General features: G+C 50.9%; 1 protein-coding gene across 1 annotated transcript in view; it reads left to right on the forward strand.

Annotated features, from left to right (window-relative positions):
• Nucleotides 1-7,277: 7,277 nt before the first annotated feature.
• The window catches only part of PSMD12 (proteasome 26S subunit, non-ATPase 12), a 270,699-nt gene continuing 257,920 nt past the window's right edge, over nucleotides 7,278-20,056 (forward strand). The window contains exon 1 of the mRNA XM_069655033.1: nucleotides 7,278-7,654. Within this exon, the coding sequence (XP_069511134.1) occupies nucleotides 7,547-7,654 (108 nt within the window). The 5' untranslated portion in view covers nucleotides 7,278-7,546. The remainder of the gene's footprint in view (nucleotides 7,655-20,056) is intronic.

A 20,056-nucleotide genomic window follows, 5' to 3' on the forward strand; every position in this document is an offset into this window, starting at 1 on the left:
TTTCAGAGTGCTCCAGCAATGCCTCCTTGAACACTGTGACTAGTCCCTCCAGTCCTCGGAGTAGGGCAACGGGGGCCTGGCATCTTGTTGTGAAAAACAGATCCCTCCTTCTACCACAGTGCCTGATATGGGAGATGTATTGGCTTACAGAATGTCATTTTTATAAGTACAGAAATTGTATTTTTGCTGTATTTTCACAGCTCATTTTTAATTGAATTGAGTGTGCAAGGTGGTGCTAGTATGCCTTTGGAAGGGTGCAACAGTAACTGTAAATTTAACCAATGGAGACACACACATTTGCAACAATATCTGCCACTTTGAATGGCGAGTATGGTGAATATGTACGGTCACTATTATTAGAAAATGGAGCAGCACTAGCCTAACCAGGAGTGTGGATTGTTTTGGGAATAGCGTAAACTGTAAGCGGTATCATTTCTATGACAACCCAAGATCGGCAGGCAAGGCACATGGAGCTTGAATGATTTACCTAGGATCACACACTTTGGTTATGTGGTGAAGCCGGAATTTGACACTTGCCAGAAATGTAGGTACTTGACTGTGGTGCACAGAGGGAACCATTCTGTTTGCCCTTTGCGTCAATTTGTTTCCACCATGTAGTGGAAATGTAAATAGTCAAACGCAGGCATTAGGGTTAAGGATTCAGCATACCACACCTGGTTCCACATCAAGAAACACCTCCCCTTCAAGACACACACAGCTAGGAAAACTCAAGAAAGCTTGGTATCAGCTTTCCCTCCTGCGAAAAGTCAAGCCCTTCCTCCCTCTGATAGTTTTAGATCCACCATTCAAGCACTGGTCCTATCCCTCTTGGATGGGGGCAATGCACTCCTTTAAGGCCTCCCGTCGTCCTCCCTTGAGCACCTGAGAAGTGTCCTACACGCGAGCGCACGCCTCATCAAGGGTTTAAGCAGATACGACCACATCACCCAGCCCAAATCAACCTTCACTGGCTCTCACTGCAGGCACGAATCACATTCAGGTCTAGCTGCATAATCTATAAGGCAGTCGCCCTCAAGTCAACCAGTTACCTTGCAGAGAAATTCAGCATCTCCAGCGGACAGCGCACCACCAGAAGCTAGGACACGTGACGTGCAGACCAGAAATCCACTGCTGCAAAAAGGAAAGAGCCAGAAAACAAGCCTTTTCTGCCTACGCCCTAAGATAATGGAACCTCCTCCCAGTCAGCATCAGGCTCGCCCCCATGCTCCTACAACTCAGAAAAGACCTAAAGACCCACCTCTTCAAGGAATCCTTCACCGTCAACATCTAGGCCATCACATCCCACTTGCCCCTCTGCTCCCCGCCACCAGGTACAGCTGTACCCCTCCTCTGTATCCCCCCGCCCTCTCCCCCAGGTATATATCTGTTCTGTTGTTACCTCGGAAAAGCACTGTTATGCATCTGTACTTTTATATACCTCTGTAAAGCGAGCCCTTGCTTCTCGAACTAGGTCCGCGCTCAATAAATACCATAATTCTAATAATATATGTAAAATGAAAAACGTCACCCAGTAGTAAACATTTTAAGTCGGCACCCATGATTATAAACACATTGCGGGGACTCGCGAGATCTCGTTCACAGCGAGATATCGCAAGAGTTTGTGCGGGAAGCGCATGGAGACACGGATCCACGCCAGAGTGGGAGAGAGTCAGGAGAATACAGTCAGGCCTCAGTGCTCTTCCTTAATGAGGGAAATTAGCCCTCCTGTGAAGCTTGCCGTAGCTGCAGATCCCTTATAGCTGGAGCGTAATGCCATGGCTGAAGGCAGCCTTGTGGGAGCTCCAGCTATCAGGGGTTATCAATGCCCCAGCACATGCACCATGCAGTGAAGACAACTGCTTGGGCACAAGAACTGAACTGTGAGTACTGCTCCATCTCCACCCCAGGACTCAAATACCCCCCTGTTATCCATGTTATCAGGTGCTAAATAAACACCTCTTCCTATCACGCAAGCGTCCTGTAGTCATTGAAGGCCACTACATAATTGGAGAGGAGGACCAGAAATCACCCATGCAGGAACCATGCAGGGCGCCACGCCACCCCCCGCTTTCCTCCTGTCCCGTGGCACGCCAGCAATCCCGTGGCAGCAATGGGAGCCATTGTTCTCCACGTATCTTGAAGCATTAGGAGGTATGGGCTATTCCCCAGCCAGAAAGAAGGCCATGCTACTTAACGTCATGGGGGGTCAAAGGACAGCGCATTTTCGTAGGGTTGAAGGCTGTGTGCACCGCGAACGAGGATGATGACGTCTACAAAGAGGCAGTTCGGCGAATAGTCAAAAGATTATCCAACAAAGAAAACGTTGTTCTCCACAGACTCAAATTTTACAAGCGGAAAGAAGAAGGTAATGAACCTGTCGATGACTTCATCACCTGGATAAGAGAATTGGCAGCCTTGTGTGGATTCGGGGACAAAGTGGAACAAGTCATCTGTGACATGTTAGTGCTCCACACTAATTCCCGCAAAGTCCAGGATAAGTTCATACAGGAAAAAGAACTGGACCTAGACAAAACCATACAAATTGCAAGGGCCAAAGAGGAGACCTCGAGCAGTTGCAGAGAAGCGGACCGTCGCCCGCACCCGAAATGGCCGCTGAGCAATGGAAGAGGCGTAGAGAGAGACAACTGCGAGAAGGCGCCACGGAGAAAGGACCAAAGTGGAGAGAAGCACCCAAGTGTTACAAATGCGCTAGTACCAAGCAGCTGGCGAACAATTGAGATTGTCCCGCAAGGAACAAAGAACACTCCAAGTGCAGACGATTTGGCCACGTTGCCGCAGCCTGCACGTGGCGGGAAAAGAAAGTCAGCCACATTGATGGAGACAGAGGAACGAGAGATGAAGAAAACTTGTACGATAAGCCAATGGTAATCATGGTTAACTCACCTTGAGCAAGGAGGGAGAAACCTCATTGCATCGTGAGGGTGGATGGAAAGGAAACACACGTCATGGCCCATTCAGGGTCCGACCTGACCATCCTCCCCATTCAGACATACAAAAACATGATGGGTTGCGACCTGTTCGAGATTAGAAGCACCAAGCAAAGGTCCACAGTCTTTGGGGAGCCACTGTAGACCAATTAGGCTACATAAAAGCCAAACTCAAATTCAAGGATAGGTGCACCACAACGGAAGTCTACTTTTCGTCTGAGGGTCCAGCTGTACTGAGACGGGACGACGAGCATAGATTGAGCATCCAGTTAGACCCCAGCACTCCTGAACAAGTGCTGCTGGTTTCCTTAAGAGGAGCGCCAAATCTCAAAAGTGCATTCCCCATGCTGTTCTCTGAAACACCTGGGAAAATAAAGAATTACGTGCACAAAATCCACCTAAAACCCAATGCAGTACCTGTCAAGCACAAGGTCAGGCTCGTTCCAGCGAAAGCAAGAGTGACACTTGAATCCCAACTTCAGAAAATGGTCAAGGAAGGAACCATTGAGACTGTTGAGTCCTCCGAATGAATAAGCCTGGTGGTCCTCATTAAGATGAAGTTCTCCAACGAGCTGGGAATGTGCATAGATCTATGCAGCCTCAACCTGGAACTGGTTACGGACAATTTATCCTTGCCCAGCATCAACTAAATCATACTGATGATTATGGAAGTAACAGTATTTTTAAAACTTGATGTGAGTGATGCCTACCATCAGATTGATCTGCATAAGGCCTCACGCCCACTCACAGCATTCATCATGCCATTCGGCACATTTCAATATACACAAATGCCTTTTGGTTTGTCATCCGCAGCGTCAGCATTTCAAAGAATGATGAACTCACTGCTGCACGGCATCGACAATGTGTCTTATTTCCAAGATGATATCCTGGTATACGCCAAGGAAACAGAAACCCATGACAGGGTGCTGAAGAAGTACTTGGCAAACTATAAAGCGCAGGAGTCCACCTGCGTCACGAGAAGTGCATATTTGGAGCTAGCCAAGTTAAGTCAAGAGAAGGAGTAAGCCCCAAGAAAAACCTTCTACAAGCCATAGTTGATGCCCCAGCCCTGACTTCAAAAGATGAACTTCGTCGTTCCTGGGTCTCACAGAGTATTACATGAAATTTGTTTCCAGATTCTCTGAAACCACATCACCTTTGAGAGAGCTCCTGAAGAAAGGTGCGCAGTACACATGGGAATCACGGCAAGTTGAGGCCTTCCCTGAAAACAAGAAAAGAATACTGCACTCACCATGTCTAAAACCGTTAAATCCAGAATGGAAAACCTACATAACGACAGACACCAGTGCATACGGTTTGGGCGCCACCCTCATCCAAAATAAGGGAGACATCGAAAATATGTGTCGCCTTTGTGTCTAAAGCAGTGTCCACCTCAGAGAAAAAGAGATGCTGGCGTGCACCTGGGCTATGGAGCATTTCAGGTCGTACTCTTGGGGAACCAAATTCTGCTAGTCACCGACCACAAATCGCTGATACACATGTTGAGCCCTGGTGGCACAAAAACGGTGACACCACGCCTAGCAAGAATCGCAACCAAACTACAGGAGTATACATATGAGATTACCCACATTGCGGGCTGGAAGAATGCCCAAGCGGACTGCATGTCCAGGCTACTGGCTCAAAGTACCCCAAGCACCATGTTCCTCAAAGACTAATGTGTTGTGGCATCCATAGGAGATCTAAGGAACAAAGACTTCACAGAGACTTCACAGAGATGAGCTAGTCACATTGGCAGGAGGAAATGGTACGGGATGACGCCCTGGCCAGAGTCGGTATACATTAAAGGGAAACCCAATAGTGCTACATAAGTAGTGGCTCTACCTTTTATCGGGGCAAGAGACTTTTAGACATAGGAGGTAGTTAGCCTATAGCAACAGTTTACAGTAAAACGTGCATTAAATCTTTATTGTGATACATACATAATTCATAATTTATTAATGCCTTCAGTTAGGAAAAACATTAGAAGAATACTTTAAAAAATTATGTATGTATCACAGTAAAGATTTAATGCGCGTTTTACTGTAAGCTGTTGATATAGGCTAACTACCTCCTATGTCTAAAAGCCCTGGCCAGAGTAGCAGATTGGACCCGCAAAGGGTGGCTCAATGTGAGAGCAGTGGCAGAAGGTTTGTGATCGTACTGGAAAGTCAGTGATGAAATCATGACAACTGATGGTCTAATAATGAGAAGCGACCAACTAATTCCTCCAAGAGGCATCTGAAAGTTAATATTGTGTAGAGCGCATGCAGGTCATCTAGGCAGCAACATGACATGATGCAGAGTGTGCGTCGCATATTGGTGGAATGGACCAAGATGTAAGGGCAATGATTTGAAGATGCCATGAATACACAAACAGCAACAAACGATTGAAGGTGAGGCATGCACCCATGATACCTACAGAAATCCCACACACCGTCTGGCACAAAATAGGGCTGAACTTAATTGGCCCATTGGACGGCATGTTGAGCGACAACAGGTATGGAGTAGTCATGGTGGACTATCTCTCCTCTCCAAGTGGGTCGAAGTTGAATTTATGCCGGACATCACCACAAGCATAGTCATAGAAGTACTCAGCTCCATCTTTTCAAAGAGGAGGGCTCCGCAAAGAGATTATAACGGACAATGGGGTGCAACTAGTTTCCAGGGAGATGGAAAGCTTTCTGAAGAAGCACAACATCCGTCAGTTGAGAGCAAGCCTGTACCACCCACAAGCCAACGGGCTGGTAGAAAAGGCAAACCGTTTCGTCAAAGGAGCAATTCACCTAGCATGCGTATTAGGCACAAACCCATGCAAAATCATGAATGAGGACATAGCAGCACATCGCTTGACGCCGAATGCCATCACAGGAGTATCTCGATTTCAAATGTTAAAGGAAGGAGGGCTGCATCCACCCTGGTACCACCGTGGCTACACAAAGTCAGAGAGGACAATAACATCGACATGAGCGACAATGTCTTCTTTTTGCAAAAGAACAAAGAGATCATGAAATCTCAGGGTGACAAATGCAGAGCAGCATTTCGCACAGAAGTCAATGAAGGAGACTTGGTGAAAATACATCTACCACACAAAGACACTGCCACAGGTTCAAAGTATAGCAAGGCCATAGAAGTCACATGGAAAGTAAACAACCATGTCCACACCAGTGATGGAAGAAGGTGGAACTTGAAAAGGGTGGCAGTGTTCGAGAAAAGAGCATCCACCACCTTCCCCTCCACGGGAGTAGGAGACAACCAGGAGCCATGGGAGTCAGCCAGCAACCTCCAACAACCGAGATGGACGTTAGGGAAGAAAGAAACCATGATGAACATGAACACGTGAGTTCCACACCCTGGTCTAGGGAACCATACCAGGAAGCAACCTCAGTGGAACAAACCCCTTGTGACACTTCCCGCATAACCACCCAAACCCCCAAAGAAACCACCGACCAGAACCGCCCTAATGGGAAAAAAGAAAACCAACCAGATTCACAGACTTTGTCATGAACTAGAAACCAGCTTTACCCACGAAAGGAGGTGTGTGGGGACTCAACTCACGAGTTCTCGCTGTGAAAGAGTTTGCGCGATGAGACAGAGTGGGACCAAGACAGGAGAATACAGTCTCTGCGCTCCTCCTTAATGAGGGAAATCAGCCCTCCTGTGAAGTCTGCCACAGCTGCAGATCCCCGTTAGTTGGAGCGTATTGCCACTGCCGAGGGCATCCTCGTGGGAGCTCCAGCTAGCAGGGGTTATCAGTACCCCAGCACAAGCACCATGAAGTGAAGACAACTGCTTGGGCACAGGAACTGAACTGCAAGTACTGCCCCATCTCCACCCATGGACTCAAATACCCCCATTATCCATGTTGTTATCAGGTGTTAAATAAACACATTGCGTCCTGTTGTCATTCAAGGCCACTGCACACATCTTTCAAAGGGTGCTTTGTTGTGTTGCTGGCTTTAATTTGAAAGATGACTCAAAGTGCATGAGAAAGGGTCTGTCGTAGGCGTGTTGGCGACTTCCTTGAGTTGCTTGCTGTAGTGCCACCGACGCTACTGGTCACTGCTTTATCCTCCGAGGCCAGTTGGTTGTATATTTTGACTGGGAGAAAAAAAAAATACCTCCAGTACGTTTTTCCGAATCCTTTGAACTAAGGGTACACACTTTGAAAAACAAATGAACTAGCGCGAAGGCTACCACCGATTTATAGGACGCTTACACTTCAGGTTATAACAATAAAGATTTAAAACTTACATTGTAGTGACAGTGACCGCTGACCGCGGCGAGTACCGCAATTGGTGGAATAAAACCGACATTGTCCAATGGCAGGAGAGGTAGAGTCCGTCAACCACGCGTTCTCTGCCGGTTCGCTATTGGATAGATGTCACATTGTCTAACATGGTCGCTAGCTGAGTAGTCCGAGAGGTGTACGCGGCCTAGTGTTTCCAATGTTTTCCCTTGTTGAGACGTGCCGTGCGTGTGACGTCAGGATGTGACAGAACGTCAGTGGTGCTGTCTAAGAAGTGTTCGCTCACGCTACCGGGAGTGCTTTTTTTTCCAGCTCTTTGGACTGTTTCTGTGGGACTCGGCAAGCAGTGACCATGGCAGCGGAGGAGCCGGAGCGCGCCGATGGCAAGATCGTGAAAATGGATGTGGATTATAGTGCCACTGTGGACCAGCGTCTTCCCGAATGTGAAAAGCTGGCCAAGGTGAGGGGTGGCTGAGTCATCGAGCCGGTTAGGCCGCATCAGAGAGACTCACGAGTGAAATGTGCTTGGCCATAGTAGCAGGGAGCTGTGTGTTTGGCCGCTCTAGGGGGAGATTGTCATTCATAGCACGAAGGCAGCCCAGGGTATCTCCAGAAGCGGGTACGGAGGAACTGAGGGTGGAGATTCCGCCTTTGGTCTAGGGAAGCGGAGTCGATAGATCAATAATAAAAGAAAATAGACCTTAGATGTGATTGGCAAGTAGACCAATATCTGGAAGTTTTTTTTAAAGTAATGCTATCAAGATGCACGAAGCTGCCAATGAAATATCGTTCCGGGGTAGTTGTTTCTGGGGGTGACAAAGGGCATGCTGGCATCTTGAGACGGATGCCACAGTCGAGCAACGTGGGATTCCCATTTGGGAAGGATCCATGCGTTAAAATAGTATTTTCTCGCATTAGTTATATCTCTCTCTTCCTCGTCCTAGTTTGTGCGATTTCTAAACGTCAATTCCATTTTTCTATTCACCACACATGCCCCACTCCTATCAACTGATAGCATAACACAGTCAGACCCCCTCAACGTGTCAGTTTTATTTTTCCGTCTATCCTAACAGGACTTCTTGTTGGTATCTATGCTGCCTGCGACTCCATCTATCTTCTCCCTGCTAAGCTTGGAAGGGCATTATTTTTAGTATTATTCACTGTAACATATAGTCCACTTATAATACAGTTAATAATCTGATGAATATTTTCAATAAAAATCCAAACTTGTGGTACGTGAAATATGCACGCGTCATTGCTTCCACCCTTACTAGTTGCCCATTGTACTCTTCTCGTGTGCCCCAGCACCTGATTTCTTAGTGCTTCGCAGTGCAGCATAAGATGTTTTACGGTTTCAATAAGGTTGTCGCCATATAATTGCCATGGCAGAGTGCTTGGCTGAGTGTACAGTGTTTATTGGACGCTTGGAGTACTTTTTCCGTGCCTATTGTATTCTGGAGGAGCCAAGAAAACACCAGCATTCAGCGGAGTGTGGCGGAGGCCATCCAGTTTCCCTGACGCTCGTGGCTGGCTGTGCACAGACACAAGAGGGAGAGAGCAGTGTTCCATCAGATGAGGAGGCAGACTTGGGCAGGGCGGAGCGGTGTTTGGGTGGAGGGTGCTGGGCTCGAGGAGGCGGAGCGGACTCTCTAGGCGGGCGCAGGGGGTGAGTGTGCTTGGAGGAGGTGGTAAGGATGGCAAAGGGGAATGGGAAAGCTGAAAAGAAGGGGGTGGAGGAGGGGGCGTAGAGGGGAAGACGCAGATTTTGAAATCTACATCTGTGGAGGCGGGGGAAGGAGCGAAGTGAGGGGCGGCATCGCAGCAGGTCTCCACAGAGGGATGATAGAGGGGGGCTGGACCGGGTCAACTCTGGGTCGGGGACCCAGGAAAAGTGCGCTTTGGAGAGACTGGGGGCCGCAGGGAGCAGTGTGCCTGGGGTGGAGCAGATGCAGTGTGACAGTGTGTGGAAGGTGGTGTTGAAGCCTGATAGTCGTGTGAAGACATTTCTGGGGGAGAATCCGATGGTGATTGCTGGATGGGTGAAGGTGGCCGTGGGGGATGTCACTCGGGTGCTAGTGGTGGCTGGGGGCCGGTTGTTGATGGAGGGGACGAATGTTGGTAGTAAGGCTAAGATTCTGGAGGTGCGTTGTCTGGGTAGGCATGCAGTGCGAGTGTTTGACCAAAGTGGTGTGTCATGTAAGGGGGTGCTGTATGGAGTGCCGGTGTCTGTGAATATGTCTGAGGTGGAGGAGCAGCTGGCGGATGTGGGGGTGGTGGAGGTTGGGGAGGAGAAATGCACTTGGGGATGTGGTGTCTACGACTGTGGCAGTGAGGTTTGCGAGGGCGGAGTGTCCGGAGGTGGTGGAGTTGGGTTACCAGAGGTTCAGTGTGAAAGTTTATGTAGCATTGCCTCTGAGGTGTTATAAGTGTCAGCAGTTTGGACATGTGGCGAGAGTATGCAGGAATGAGAGGCACTGTGGGCGGCATGGTGGAGATCACGATATTAAGGAATGCAAGGTGGAGACCCTGAAGAAGTGTGTGAATTGTGGGGGGGGCACTCTACTGCGTTTAGGGGGTGTGAGAGCCACAGGGTGGCGAGAGAGGTAGTGCAGGTGAGGGCGGCGGAAGGTTTGTCTTATGCGGAGGCTATGGCAAAGGTGAAACCGGTACGGGTAGTGAGTGAGGTGAGTGGGAGAGAGCTGTTGGTGGATGAGACTGTGGGAAGGAAGAAAGTGGTGGGTGAGGTGAAAGGCATAGAAATGGTGGTTGTCCCGAAAACTGAATTTATGTGCTTTATATAGTGAGTGTGCTGGAGCTGGTTCAGGGGAATTTGTCTGTGTGTTGGATCTTATGAAAGGAGTGGTGGAAGCGGGGAGGAGGTTTTTGAGTGTTGTGGATGTGTTGGAACAGGATGTGTTTAGGATGGTTGCTAAAGTGCGGAAGCAGAGTGGGGTGTCGGCATTAGGATTTTGCAGTGGTACGCAAGGAGTTTGTTGAGGAATGGGCAGGAGTTGAATTTTATTTTCGAATTTCTTTATTGAGATTTACGTTATAAAGCAGTTGCATCACTGATCCAAACAATCACAGTAGTAGTAATTTGGAATACATCAAAATAGGTCTTTTGTGAAGAAACAAATAAACAGAAATAACAAAACAATAACAACATTAACGAGTCTCCATAATGTCAATGATGTAAGCAACAAGGGGGGGCCTGGCCGCAGGGGAGCACAGGTTGGATATTGTGCCAGTGTTCCGTTCCAGGTATTGTGAGTCAACAGGGGCTAATTGTTCAGGGGGGTTTATCGTCATTGGGGGGGTTAAGTAAGGCCCAGGTGAGTGTTTTCCAGGCAGCAAGTCCCGAGCTCGTGTCTTCGGGGGAAGTGGTGAGACCATTCTCCCAAGCTGAAGTTTCCGCCCCTATCCAGCGCTCAAGTTCGTTGTGCCATGCCTGGTATTGTGGGCCTCTGGGTCGCTTCCAAGCCATGGCAATGGTCCTTTTGACCAGAATGCATACCAGATCCATTAGCTTGACTGAGTGTTTGAACTTGGCCAGTCTGGAGTACGTTCCGAGGAGGCACTCTGATGGAGTCCATTCGTATCTGGTCATGCCTGCCTTGCTGCAGAGGAGTTCAACTCTCGCCCAGAGTCTCCGGACCTGGACACATCCCCAAAACATGTGTAATAGATTGGCTTCGTCTCTGCCACACCATGGGCAGTTATGCTGGGGCAGGTTATATATTTTGGCTATTCTAAGTGGTGTCACGTATGATCGGTATAGCATGTTGAGTTGAATTAATTTAAATCTGGAGTTTCTGGATACCGCATTGGGGAACGCTAACGCTCTGTTCCATTCAGCTTCGGACAGTTCGTGGCCCAAATCACTCTCCCACCTGGTTTTGAGGTCCTTGCTGCGGGGGTTGGGCCTGTCAATTAGGTGACTATATATGCGGGACACAGGCCTCCACCCGTCTCCCAGGCTGTATAGGTGTGTTATGAAGGTGTCAGATTCAGGCTCCTCAGGCCACGTGTCCCATTTAGTTCTAGCCAAATTGCGAATCCTTACGTACCAAAGGAATTGACCGGCTGGGACGCCATCCTCGAGCTGCAAGGAGGAGAAGTCCCGGAAAGTGCCCTCACTGTATAGGTCCCCCCACGTGTATACTCCCAGCCTTTCCCAGTGTCGAATAGAGGCAAGGTTTACTGAGTTCTGGCATAGGTCAGCTAAGAGCGGTATGTCTGGATTGTAACTGTGCTGTAGGCGAAGAAGACTTTTAACCCTTTGCCATACCTGACGACCCAGGGTAGCTAAGAAGGGTATCCCATCCACAAGACGTTGAGGGGCCCAAATGAGTTCATTTAGTCGGATTGGGGCAATCGAGTGCTGTAAGAGCAATGTTTCAGGGGTGACATCATCGGCTAGCCATTTAGCCACAAAGCTTAGTTGGGCGGCCAGATAGTAACGCTCCAGATCAGGGAGCCGGATGCCTCCTTGCTCGTAAGGGAGGGTCAGGGTGGATAATGCAAATTTGTGCCTACTAGTTCCCCACAGGAAGTCTGTAAGTATCTTCCCTAAGAGACGAAAGAAGGGAGCCCTAATGTAATACGAAATGTTTTGGAAGCCATAGAGAAATCTGGGAAGGACAATCATCTTAATGATGGAAGCCCTGCCCATCATGGATAGGGGGAGGCGAGCCCAAAACCCGATTGACTTGCGCAAGGGGGGGAGTGCCGCTACCGTGTTGTTGGCGTGCATGAGTTCAGGCGTGTGGTAAATATTGATGCCTAGATAGCGGAACGTAGTGGGGCACCATCCTATACCCAGTGAGGGGAGGTCATCAACATGTGTGTCCCTGAGGGCACCCAGTGGAAACAGACAGGACTTGCGCTTGCTAAAGTGTATGCCGGACACCTTGGCAAAGTTGTCAAGGACCTCCAGCATGGTTGGGACATTCAGCTGCGGATCCCTCACGTAGAGGAGAACATCATCCGCGTATAGGGAAATTATGTGGTCCACCCCATCAATCCTGATGCCAGCATCAAAAAATTGTTTCCTAAAAAAGATGGCAATGGGTTCAAGCCCTATTATGTATAGCATGGGGGAGAGCGGACAGCCCTGCCGTGTGCCCCTTTGTATATCCCATGCCGTGGATATGAGTCGACCAGTCTTCACCCGTGCTCGCGGTTTGGTGTAGAGAATTATGATCCAACGAATGAATCGTTCCCCGAAGCCAAACTCCCTAAGTACCGCAATCAGCCATTCCCAGAAAATTGAATCGAATGCCTTAATGGCGTCTAAAGAAAGTAATGCGTGGGCTTGCCCAGTGTGAGAGGGATGTGACAATATGTGTTGTAATCTGCGTAGGTTGGCAGTGGTGTTACGGCCCGGCACAAAGCCACTCTGGTCGGGGTGCACCACTTCACCGATCACCCTGGACAGCCGCTTGGCCAATATGGTTGTAAGAATTTTAACGTCATAATTGAGCATAGCGAGAGGGCGATAGGAGTCACAGTCATCCGCAGGCTTACCAGGCTTGAGGAGCGGAACTATCAAGGTCTCTCGCATACTCTCGGGCAGGGTGCCCGACTCGTAGGCTTCTTGGAATACCTCGTGTAGCAGCGTGGACAGTTCCGGCTCATAGGCTTTGTAAAATTCAGCGGGCAGCCCGTCGCTGCCCGGTGCCCTGCAGGTGGCCAGTGACTTGATGGCGTCTTTTATGTCATCTATGTCGATGTCGGCATCTAGGGCCTCCCTGTGTGGCAGCGGGAGAAGGGGCAAGCCAATTTCGTCCAGGGTGCCTGAGATGTCCTCGGGGGGTACCTCTTCATCGTGGGAGTACAGCTGGGTGTAGAACAGCCTAAGGGTATCATTAATTCCCTGTTGGGACCTTTGTAGCGTGCCATCGGCATCTCTTAGGGCAGTGGTCGAGTACTTGGGGTGTTCTTTCTTACACAGCCAGGCGAGTAGTCTGCCAGGTTTGTCGGCGTGGGCGTGCGCTTTGTTGGTTCTGGTGATATAATCAAATTTGGCCAGTCTGTCCCAAGCTTCTTTGCAGGCGGCCCTAGAGCTGGCCAGCTTGTCTTCCTGTGGTTGGAGGTCCAGGGTGTTGGATTCTAGTTGTTCTATTTCAGCTTCTAATGATTCGAGTTCAGTTCTTAGGCGTTTCCTCATGCCTCCGGCCTTTGCTATGACCTCTCCCCTTACAACCACTTTGAGAGCGTCCCAGACCGTGCTTAGGTGGGCTACACTGCCTTTATTCTCATTGGTGTAGTTCTCTATAGTTTCTCTAAGGCTTTCCCTGAACTCAGGGTCTTTAAGTGCCTCAGTGGGCATCCTCCATGTGGGTATGGGGGATCTGGGTCCAGTGATGTTCCATTCGATTACGAGGGGAGAGTGGTCGGAGATGGTACGGCCCAGATAGTTGGAAGAGTCGATCTGGAGGAAGCTCTCTCTGCCTATGAAGAGGTAGTCGATTCTGGTGTAAAGATTATGTGGTGAGGAGTGGAAGGAATAGCCACGATCTTTGGGGTGTTGTTCCCGCCAGATGTCGACCAGGTCTAGGCGGTTCAGCATGGTGTTCAGGGCGGTGGTGGCAGTTGATGGGCCCGCCAAGGGGGGGGTCGACCTGTCGAGTGCAGGGTCACTGACGCAGTTAAAGTCGCCTCCCCAGATAAGGAATGTATCTCTGTAGGTCGCAATCTTTGTGCTTAACGTGGTGAGGTGCGCAGGGATGTTGTTGTTGGGGAGGTATGAGTTGACTATGCAGATCTTTGTTTGTTCAATGTGGCCCAGAATTATGACGTACCTTCCATCGGGATCCTGTTCGATTTTGGTGAGCTGGAAGGGGATGTGAGGGCTGATCCAGGTGAACACCCCTCTGGCGAATTTGGAGTATGTGGACCCGAACCCTTGTCCACCCCAGTATGATTGGAGTGCTGCCATGGCTTCCTTGGTTAGATGGGTTTCTTGTAATAGGACCAACCCTATCTTCTTTCTGTGTAGATAGGATTTTATTCTGTTCCGGCGTAAGTAGGTACCTAAGCCCCTCACATTCCAGGTGGCGATTTTGAGGCGTGTGGGCATGATGATGGTAATGTGGTCAGGGCACTGAGCCCGTGGCAGTCTCCACCCTCCTTGAGCCAGCTCCATGTGCCGATTGGTCGCCCCCGGGGTCTGTGCTCTGCTTTCTTCCTGTTGGCCTTGATTGTTGCGTTGACGTGTTAATTGGAGACTTATAAACGAATTTAACTTCCACTCGAACAGGTGGATTGAACAAAAAAGCTAACTGTGTGTTGCCCCCAGCAGCTGTTCTGGGAGGACAACGCTCGGGGGCATCCGCTACCCATCGGCCTGTCCAGGTCATGTGGTGCGGTTGTGGTGTTGGCCTTGGGCCAGCCATGCTTGGGGTGGGGTGGGTTGCACCGATGTCTGTGGGGTGGTCCGCGGGGCTCCCGTCCTTGAGAGAGCTAATCAATCGTTGCTATGACAGATCTGATTGGGTTTAGCCGTTGGGTGTCGAGACGTGGTCCTCTCCCTCGGCCAGATTATTATGTTCCATCCACATGGTGGCTGCCGCTGGGGTCTCCATGTAGACGGCTTTACCTTTGTATAGAATCTTGAGGCGCGAGGGGTACAGTAGCATGTATTTAAGGTCGAGCTTCCGCAGTTGGGCTTTGATAGGTATGAACGAGTTCCTGGCTCGCTGGACTTGCGGGGTATAATCGGGATAGATTACAATCTTGGAGCCATCGCGTCTAATGTCACCTCCGTCCCTCGAGAATTTGAGGATTGTTTCCCTGTCGCGAAAGTTCAAGACCTTGGCAACCATTGGGCGAGGGTGTGATCCCGGAGGGGGCCGCTTTTGTAGGGCGCGGTGGGCTCTCTCGATGGAGAAGCCCTGTGTGAGTTTGCCAGCTCCGACTTCCTGCATTAGTAGGGACTCGATAAATTCCGTGGGGTCAGCGCCTTCCATCCCCTCCGGAACGCCCAGGACTCTGATGTTATTGCGGCGGGCTCTTCCCTCTGCTTCTTCGGATCTCGCTTCAAGATGAGCCACTTGCCTCTCAAGTGTAATGACTTTCTGCTTTAAGTCCTTGGCAGTATCCGTGGTGTCCTGGAGGTTTATTTCCACTTTGTTTATTCTTTCTGCCATGTTGCGGGCGTCTTGGCGGATTAGCTGCATGTCCACCTTGAGTTCGTCTATCCTAGTCTCCATGCACGTTTGGAGTGCTGCGATAGCCTGTAGCACTTGGGCGTTGCTGGGGTCGGTAGCAGTTGTTGGGGTTTCAGTCTGCATGGGGATCTCATGTTGGCTGGGCTGTTTGGGTTTGGCCCCTGAGAATGAGTCCATGATTGTGGCACCCCTGTTCTTGTTGCGCGAAGTAGACATTTGTCCCACCTGGTAGTGTGGCAACAGAGATGAGCCCTCCGTCGGCCCCACAGGACGGCGTATTCCAGTGAAGAGCAGTGGTATTCCTTGGCGACACAATGCAGGGTATTCCCCCGGCAGGGCGACAGGGCGCTCAGTGATTTCCCGACACGCCGTCGTCTATGGTACAGGCGAGTTCCGGTTCCCGAGCGCTAGGTTAGGGTCTGCAGGCTTACCAGTGCGTTAGTGGGTAAACTGTTCACTCCTCCGTCCTCGGGCTGACCGTTCAGTGAGAGGAGAAGGGCCCCGCGGCAACCGGGGGCCTGTTTAGGTCTCTGCCGCTCCTTCACACAGAGCTCCCCGCGGTCAGCGGATCACGTCAGTGGACCATGCACACCTCGTGTCCCCTCCGCAGTGGTCCCGGGGCCGTAGATGCGACTCCGTCCGCTCCCCGTGTGGTGGTCCCCTCGTGTGCTCGGTGGCCTCCAGCGGCAGGACGAGTCCCGAGGAGTAGGGAAAAGCGGGGGTGTCCGGTCTTTCGGACGGTGGCTTTGCTGGGGTCTTTCCGCCACTTGCGCCAGGGACAGGGGAGGCGAAGCCCGATGGATCTTCCTCCCTCGCCTCGCTGCCCGCACGGTCCGCCCCTCCGTCAGGCCTCGCTGCCGTCCGCCATCTTGTTTCGCTCGGGGGCGCCAGCTCCAAGGTCGCGTTTTCGGGGACGCTGGTTCCGATTTCTCTCGTTCCAGCGCCGAACGGGGTCTGAGTCGCCTCCCCCACTTGGGTAAGAGTTTTGGCACTCAATCGGGCCAGGAATAAGGGTCGAATGAAGGATCTAGGCCAGGATCGGGACGGGAGCTCCACACAGTCACGTCTTTACGCCATCGGCATAGGCCACGCCCCGGCAGGAGTTGAAAGCGGTGTTGTGTGGGGAATTGAATGTTGATGTGGTTTGTATTCAGGAGATGTGGTTAAGGGGTGATCTGAGGCTTGTGATTCCGGATTTTGAGTTGTTTTGTAAGGATAGGCTGGGCTGGAGAAGGGGGGGGGGTGGCTCTGGCAGTTGGGAAGGGGTTGGTTGCAAGGGAGATTGTGGTAGATGGAGCAGTGGAGGCTATCGGGGCGGGGATTCGGGTAGGGGGGTCAGAAGTATTGGTGTTGAATTATTATAATCCGTGTGAGGTGGTGGAGGTGGGCGTGCTGTCTGGAGTGATAAGGGGACATGCGGGACCTTGCGTTTTGTGTGGTGATTTCAACAGTGCCAATACGTTATGGGGTAGTGATCGGACGGATGTGAATGGGGAACTGTTGGAGGGCATGGCGGATGAATTGTGTCTGGTTTTGTTGAATGATGGTTCGGGCACGCGGTTGGATGCGAGGACTGGGAAGTTGTCGTGTTTGGATCTGACCTGGGTGTCTGCTGCGATTGCGGGTGAATGTGAGTGGGAGGTGCGTGAGGATGGGGATATGGGGAGCGACCCTTCTGCCATTTTGGTGACTGTGAGGGGTGAGGTGGGGGTCAGATCCCCGATGCTTGGGAGTCGGTTGAATTTTAGGAAGGCTGATTGGGAGTTGTATAAGGGATTGTGTCAGGAATTGATTGTTCCTCAGGGTAGGGATGGTGGGGGTGGATGAATGCAATGAGCATCTGGTGCAGGGAATGAGAGTGGTGTCAGTGGCGGAAGTTCCAGAGGTTGTGAAGGGGAAGGGTGGGAAGGTTGAGGTTCCTTGGTGGTCGGTGGAATGTTCACAGGCTGTGGCGGCGCGTAAGAAGGCTAGGGCCAGGGCTTTGAGATCGGGAATGTTGGAGGATTTGTTGGCATATAAGCAGGCTAAGGCGGTGGTGCAGAGGGTGATTAGGGAAAGGAAGCGTGGATATTGGAGGGGCTATTGTGGGTCCCTGGGGAGTAATTCTGGTTTGGGTGAGGTTTGGAAGCAGTTTAAGCGGATGTCTGGGTAAATGAGGCCGCAGGGTGGTATGTCTGTGTTGTTGAAAGGGGTGGAGGTGGTCAGTGAGGATGGGGAGAAGGCAAATTTGTTGGGGGGAGTATTTTGCGGGAGTGCCCAGTTCAGGGAACTTCCCGGAGGTGGTGAGGCTAGGTATGGGTGTGGTTGAGGAGGAGATGTGGGAGTTGTTGGCGGATGTTGGGCCTTGGGAAGAGCAGTATGAGGTTCCGTTTTCTATGGTGGAGTTGGATGGGGCGATTCGGAAGGGGAAGTGGTCTAGTCCAGGGGTGGATGGGGTCATGTATGTATTTTTGGAAAAGTTGCCAGTGGAATTTAAGTTGGAGGTGTTGGCTCTGTTCAATGAGATCTGGAAGAGTGGAGTTTTGCCGAGGTTGTGGAAGAGAGTAATTGTGGTGGCGATTTTGAAGGGTGGCAAGGTCCCTACGGGAGTGTAAGTCGTATAGGCTGACTGTTGTGCTGTGTAAGGTTATGGAACGGATGGTAGGTGAGCGATTGTGGTATTACTTGAAGTCAAATGGGTGTTTAAGTGATTTTCAGAGTGGGTTCAGGAGGAATCGGGCGGTGGCAGATCAGTTAGTGAGGTTGGTGACTGGTGTGGAGGAGGCGTTGTGTGATGGGGAGCTGGTGGGGGCGTTCTTTTTGGATTTGCAGAAGGCATATGATATGGTGTGGAGGAGTGGGTTGTTGGTGAGACTGTTGGAGATGGGTGTGAAGAGGAGGATGTTTCGGTGGATTAGGGCATTTTTGGCTGATAGGACCTTTCAGGTGAGAGTGAGGGGTGTGATGTCTGAGGTTTGGAAGATGGAGAATGGGACGCCGCAGGGGAGTGTGATTAGTGCGACGTTGTTTAATGTGATGGTGGATGGATTGATTCGGGTTTTGGCGGGTTTCGGGTGTCAGGTGGATTTCTTCGCAGATGATGGTGTGGTATGGGTAAGAGGGAGGAGTTTGTTGTTGGTGCAGAGTCGGCTGCAAGCTGCGATAGTGCGAATGGAGGAGTGGTGTGGGAAATGGGGCTTTTCAGTGTCTGTGGATAAGTGTGAGTATGGTTTTCTCGAGGAGAAGAGTGCAGCAGGAGTTGGACTTGGTTTGGAAAGGTGTGAGGGTGAAGAGCGTGGAAGAGTTTTGGTACTTGGGGTGATTTTGGATATGAAGTTGAACTGGAATTTGCAGGTGGATGGTGTGGTGGATAAGTGTAAACGTAGGTTGAATTTGTTGCGGGCGGTGTCTGGGAAAGAGTGGGGTGCGCAGCAGAAGTGTTTACGAATGTTATATAAGGGGTTGATTTTGAGTGTGATGGATTTTGGATGTCAGGTGGCAGTGGGTTTCACGGCGAGTCAGAAGCTGCGGTTGGATAGGGTGCTGGCGAGGGCATTGAGGGTGTGATGAGGTCCTCTCCAGTGAATGCAGTTCAGGTGCTTGCAAGGGAGATGCCGTTGGGGTTGAGGAGGGATGTGTTGAATATGAGGTGGTGGGTGAAGTGCAGTGCTCATCCGGTGCGTGAATGTTTGCTGTATAATTGGAAGTTTGACTATTATAGGGACCGGTGGAGGAGGAAGGGGGGCACTTTGGGGTTTCACATGTGGGAGAAGGGGGTGCAGTGGGGTGTGGGCGAGTTGTTGGCTGTGACAGGTACGGATTTGGTGAGATGGCCGATGTGGATGATGGGGTCTCCAAAGGTGTGTTTGGAGTTGGCGAATCTGGTGTCGAAGAAGCGGGGGTTTGCTGGGTGAGATCAAGGCTTTGCGTCGGGCGTATGTGGCAGGGAAGGAAGGGTGTAAGGTGTTCACGGATGGTTCCAAGGATCCTGTTTCTGGGAGAGTGGGTATGGCGTATTATCTGGAAAGCACTGGGGAGTATAAAGTGGGGCGACTGACGAATGACGTGTCAATTTGTATGGCCGAGTTGGTGGCGATTGCATTGGCGATTGATGGGGTGTGCGAGTTGGGGTTTGAGAAGGTGGTGGTGTTTTCGGATTCATTGAGTGGGTTGCATGCGATTGTGGCAGGGGATGGTGATCGGAAGGATGTGATTTTGGACATCAGGAGGAAGATTGATCGGTGTGTACATGGGGGGTGGATCTGGAGTTGGCGTGGGTCCCCAGTCACAGTGGCATTTTGGGTAATGAGTTGGTGGATTTGGCGGCGGGTGCGGGTATGAGGAGAGGAGCGGTTGATGTGAGGATAACTTTGAGTGTGGATGAGGTGAAGGCTGTGGTGGTGAAGTGGGTTATGGGTGAGTGGCAGGAGAAGTGGGAGAGTGAGGTGAAGGGCAGGTGGATGTTTGGTGTTCGTGAGAAAGTGTCTGTGAAGGTGGATGCAGGGAAACTGGAATGGAGGAGGAGGGAGGAGGTGATGCTGAACCGGTTGAGGATAGGGCATGTCGGGCTGAATGACAGTCTGTTTCGAGTGGAGAAGCGTGAGTCGAGGGACTGTGCGGGGTGCCTGAGACTGTAGGACATTTTTTGCTTGCGTGTGAGAGGCATGTTGAGGAGAGGGAGTTGATGAGGGTTTGGTTGTCTGCGCTGGGAG

The sequence above is a fragment of the Ambystoma mexicanum genome, chromosome 3q, assembly GCF_040938575.1.
Source record: "Ambystoma mexicanum isolate Mex_15411 chromosome 3q, UKY_AmexF1_1, whole genome shotgun sequence".
NCBI classification, from domain to species: domain Eukaryota; kingdom Metazoa; phylum Chordata; class Amphibia; order Caudata; family Ambystomatidae; genus Ambystoma; species Ambystoma mexicanum.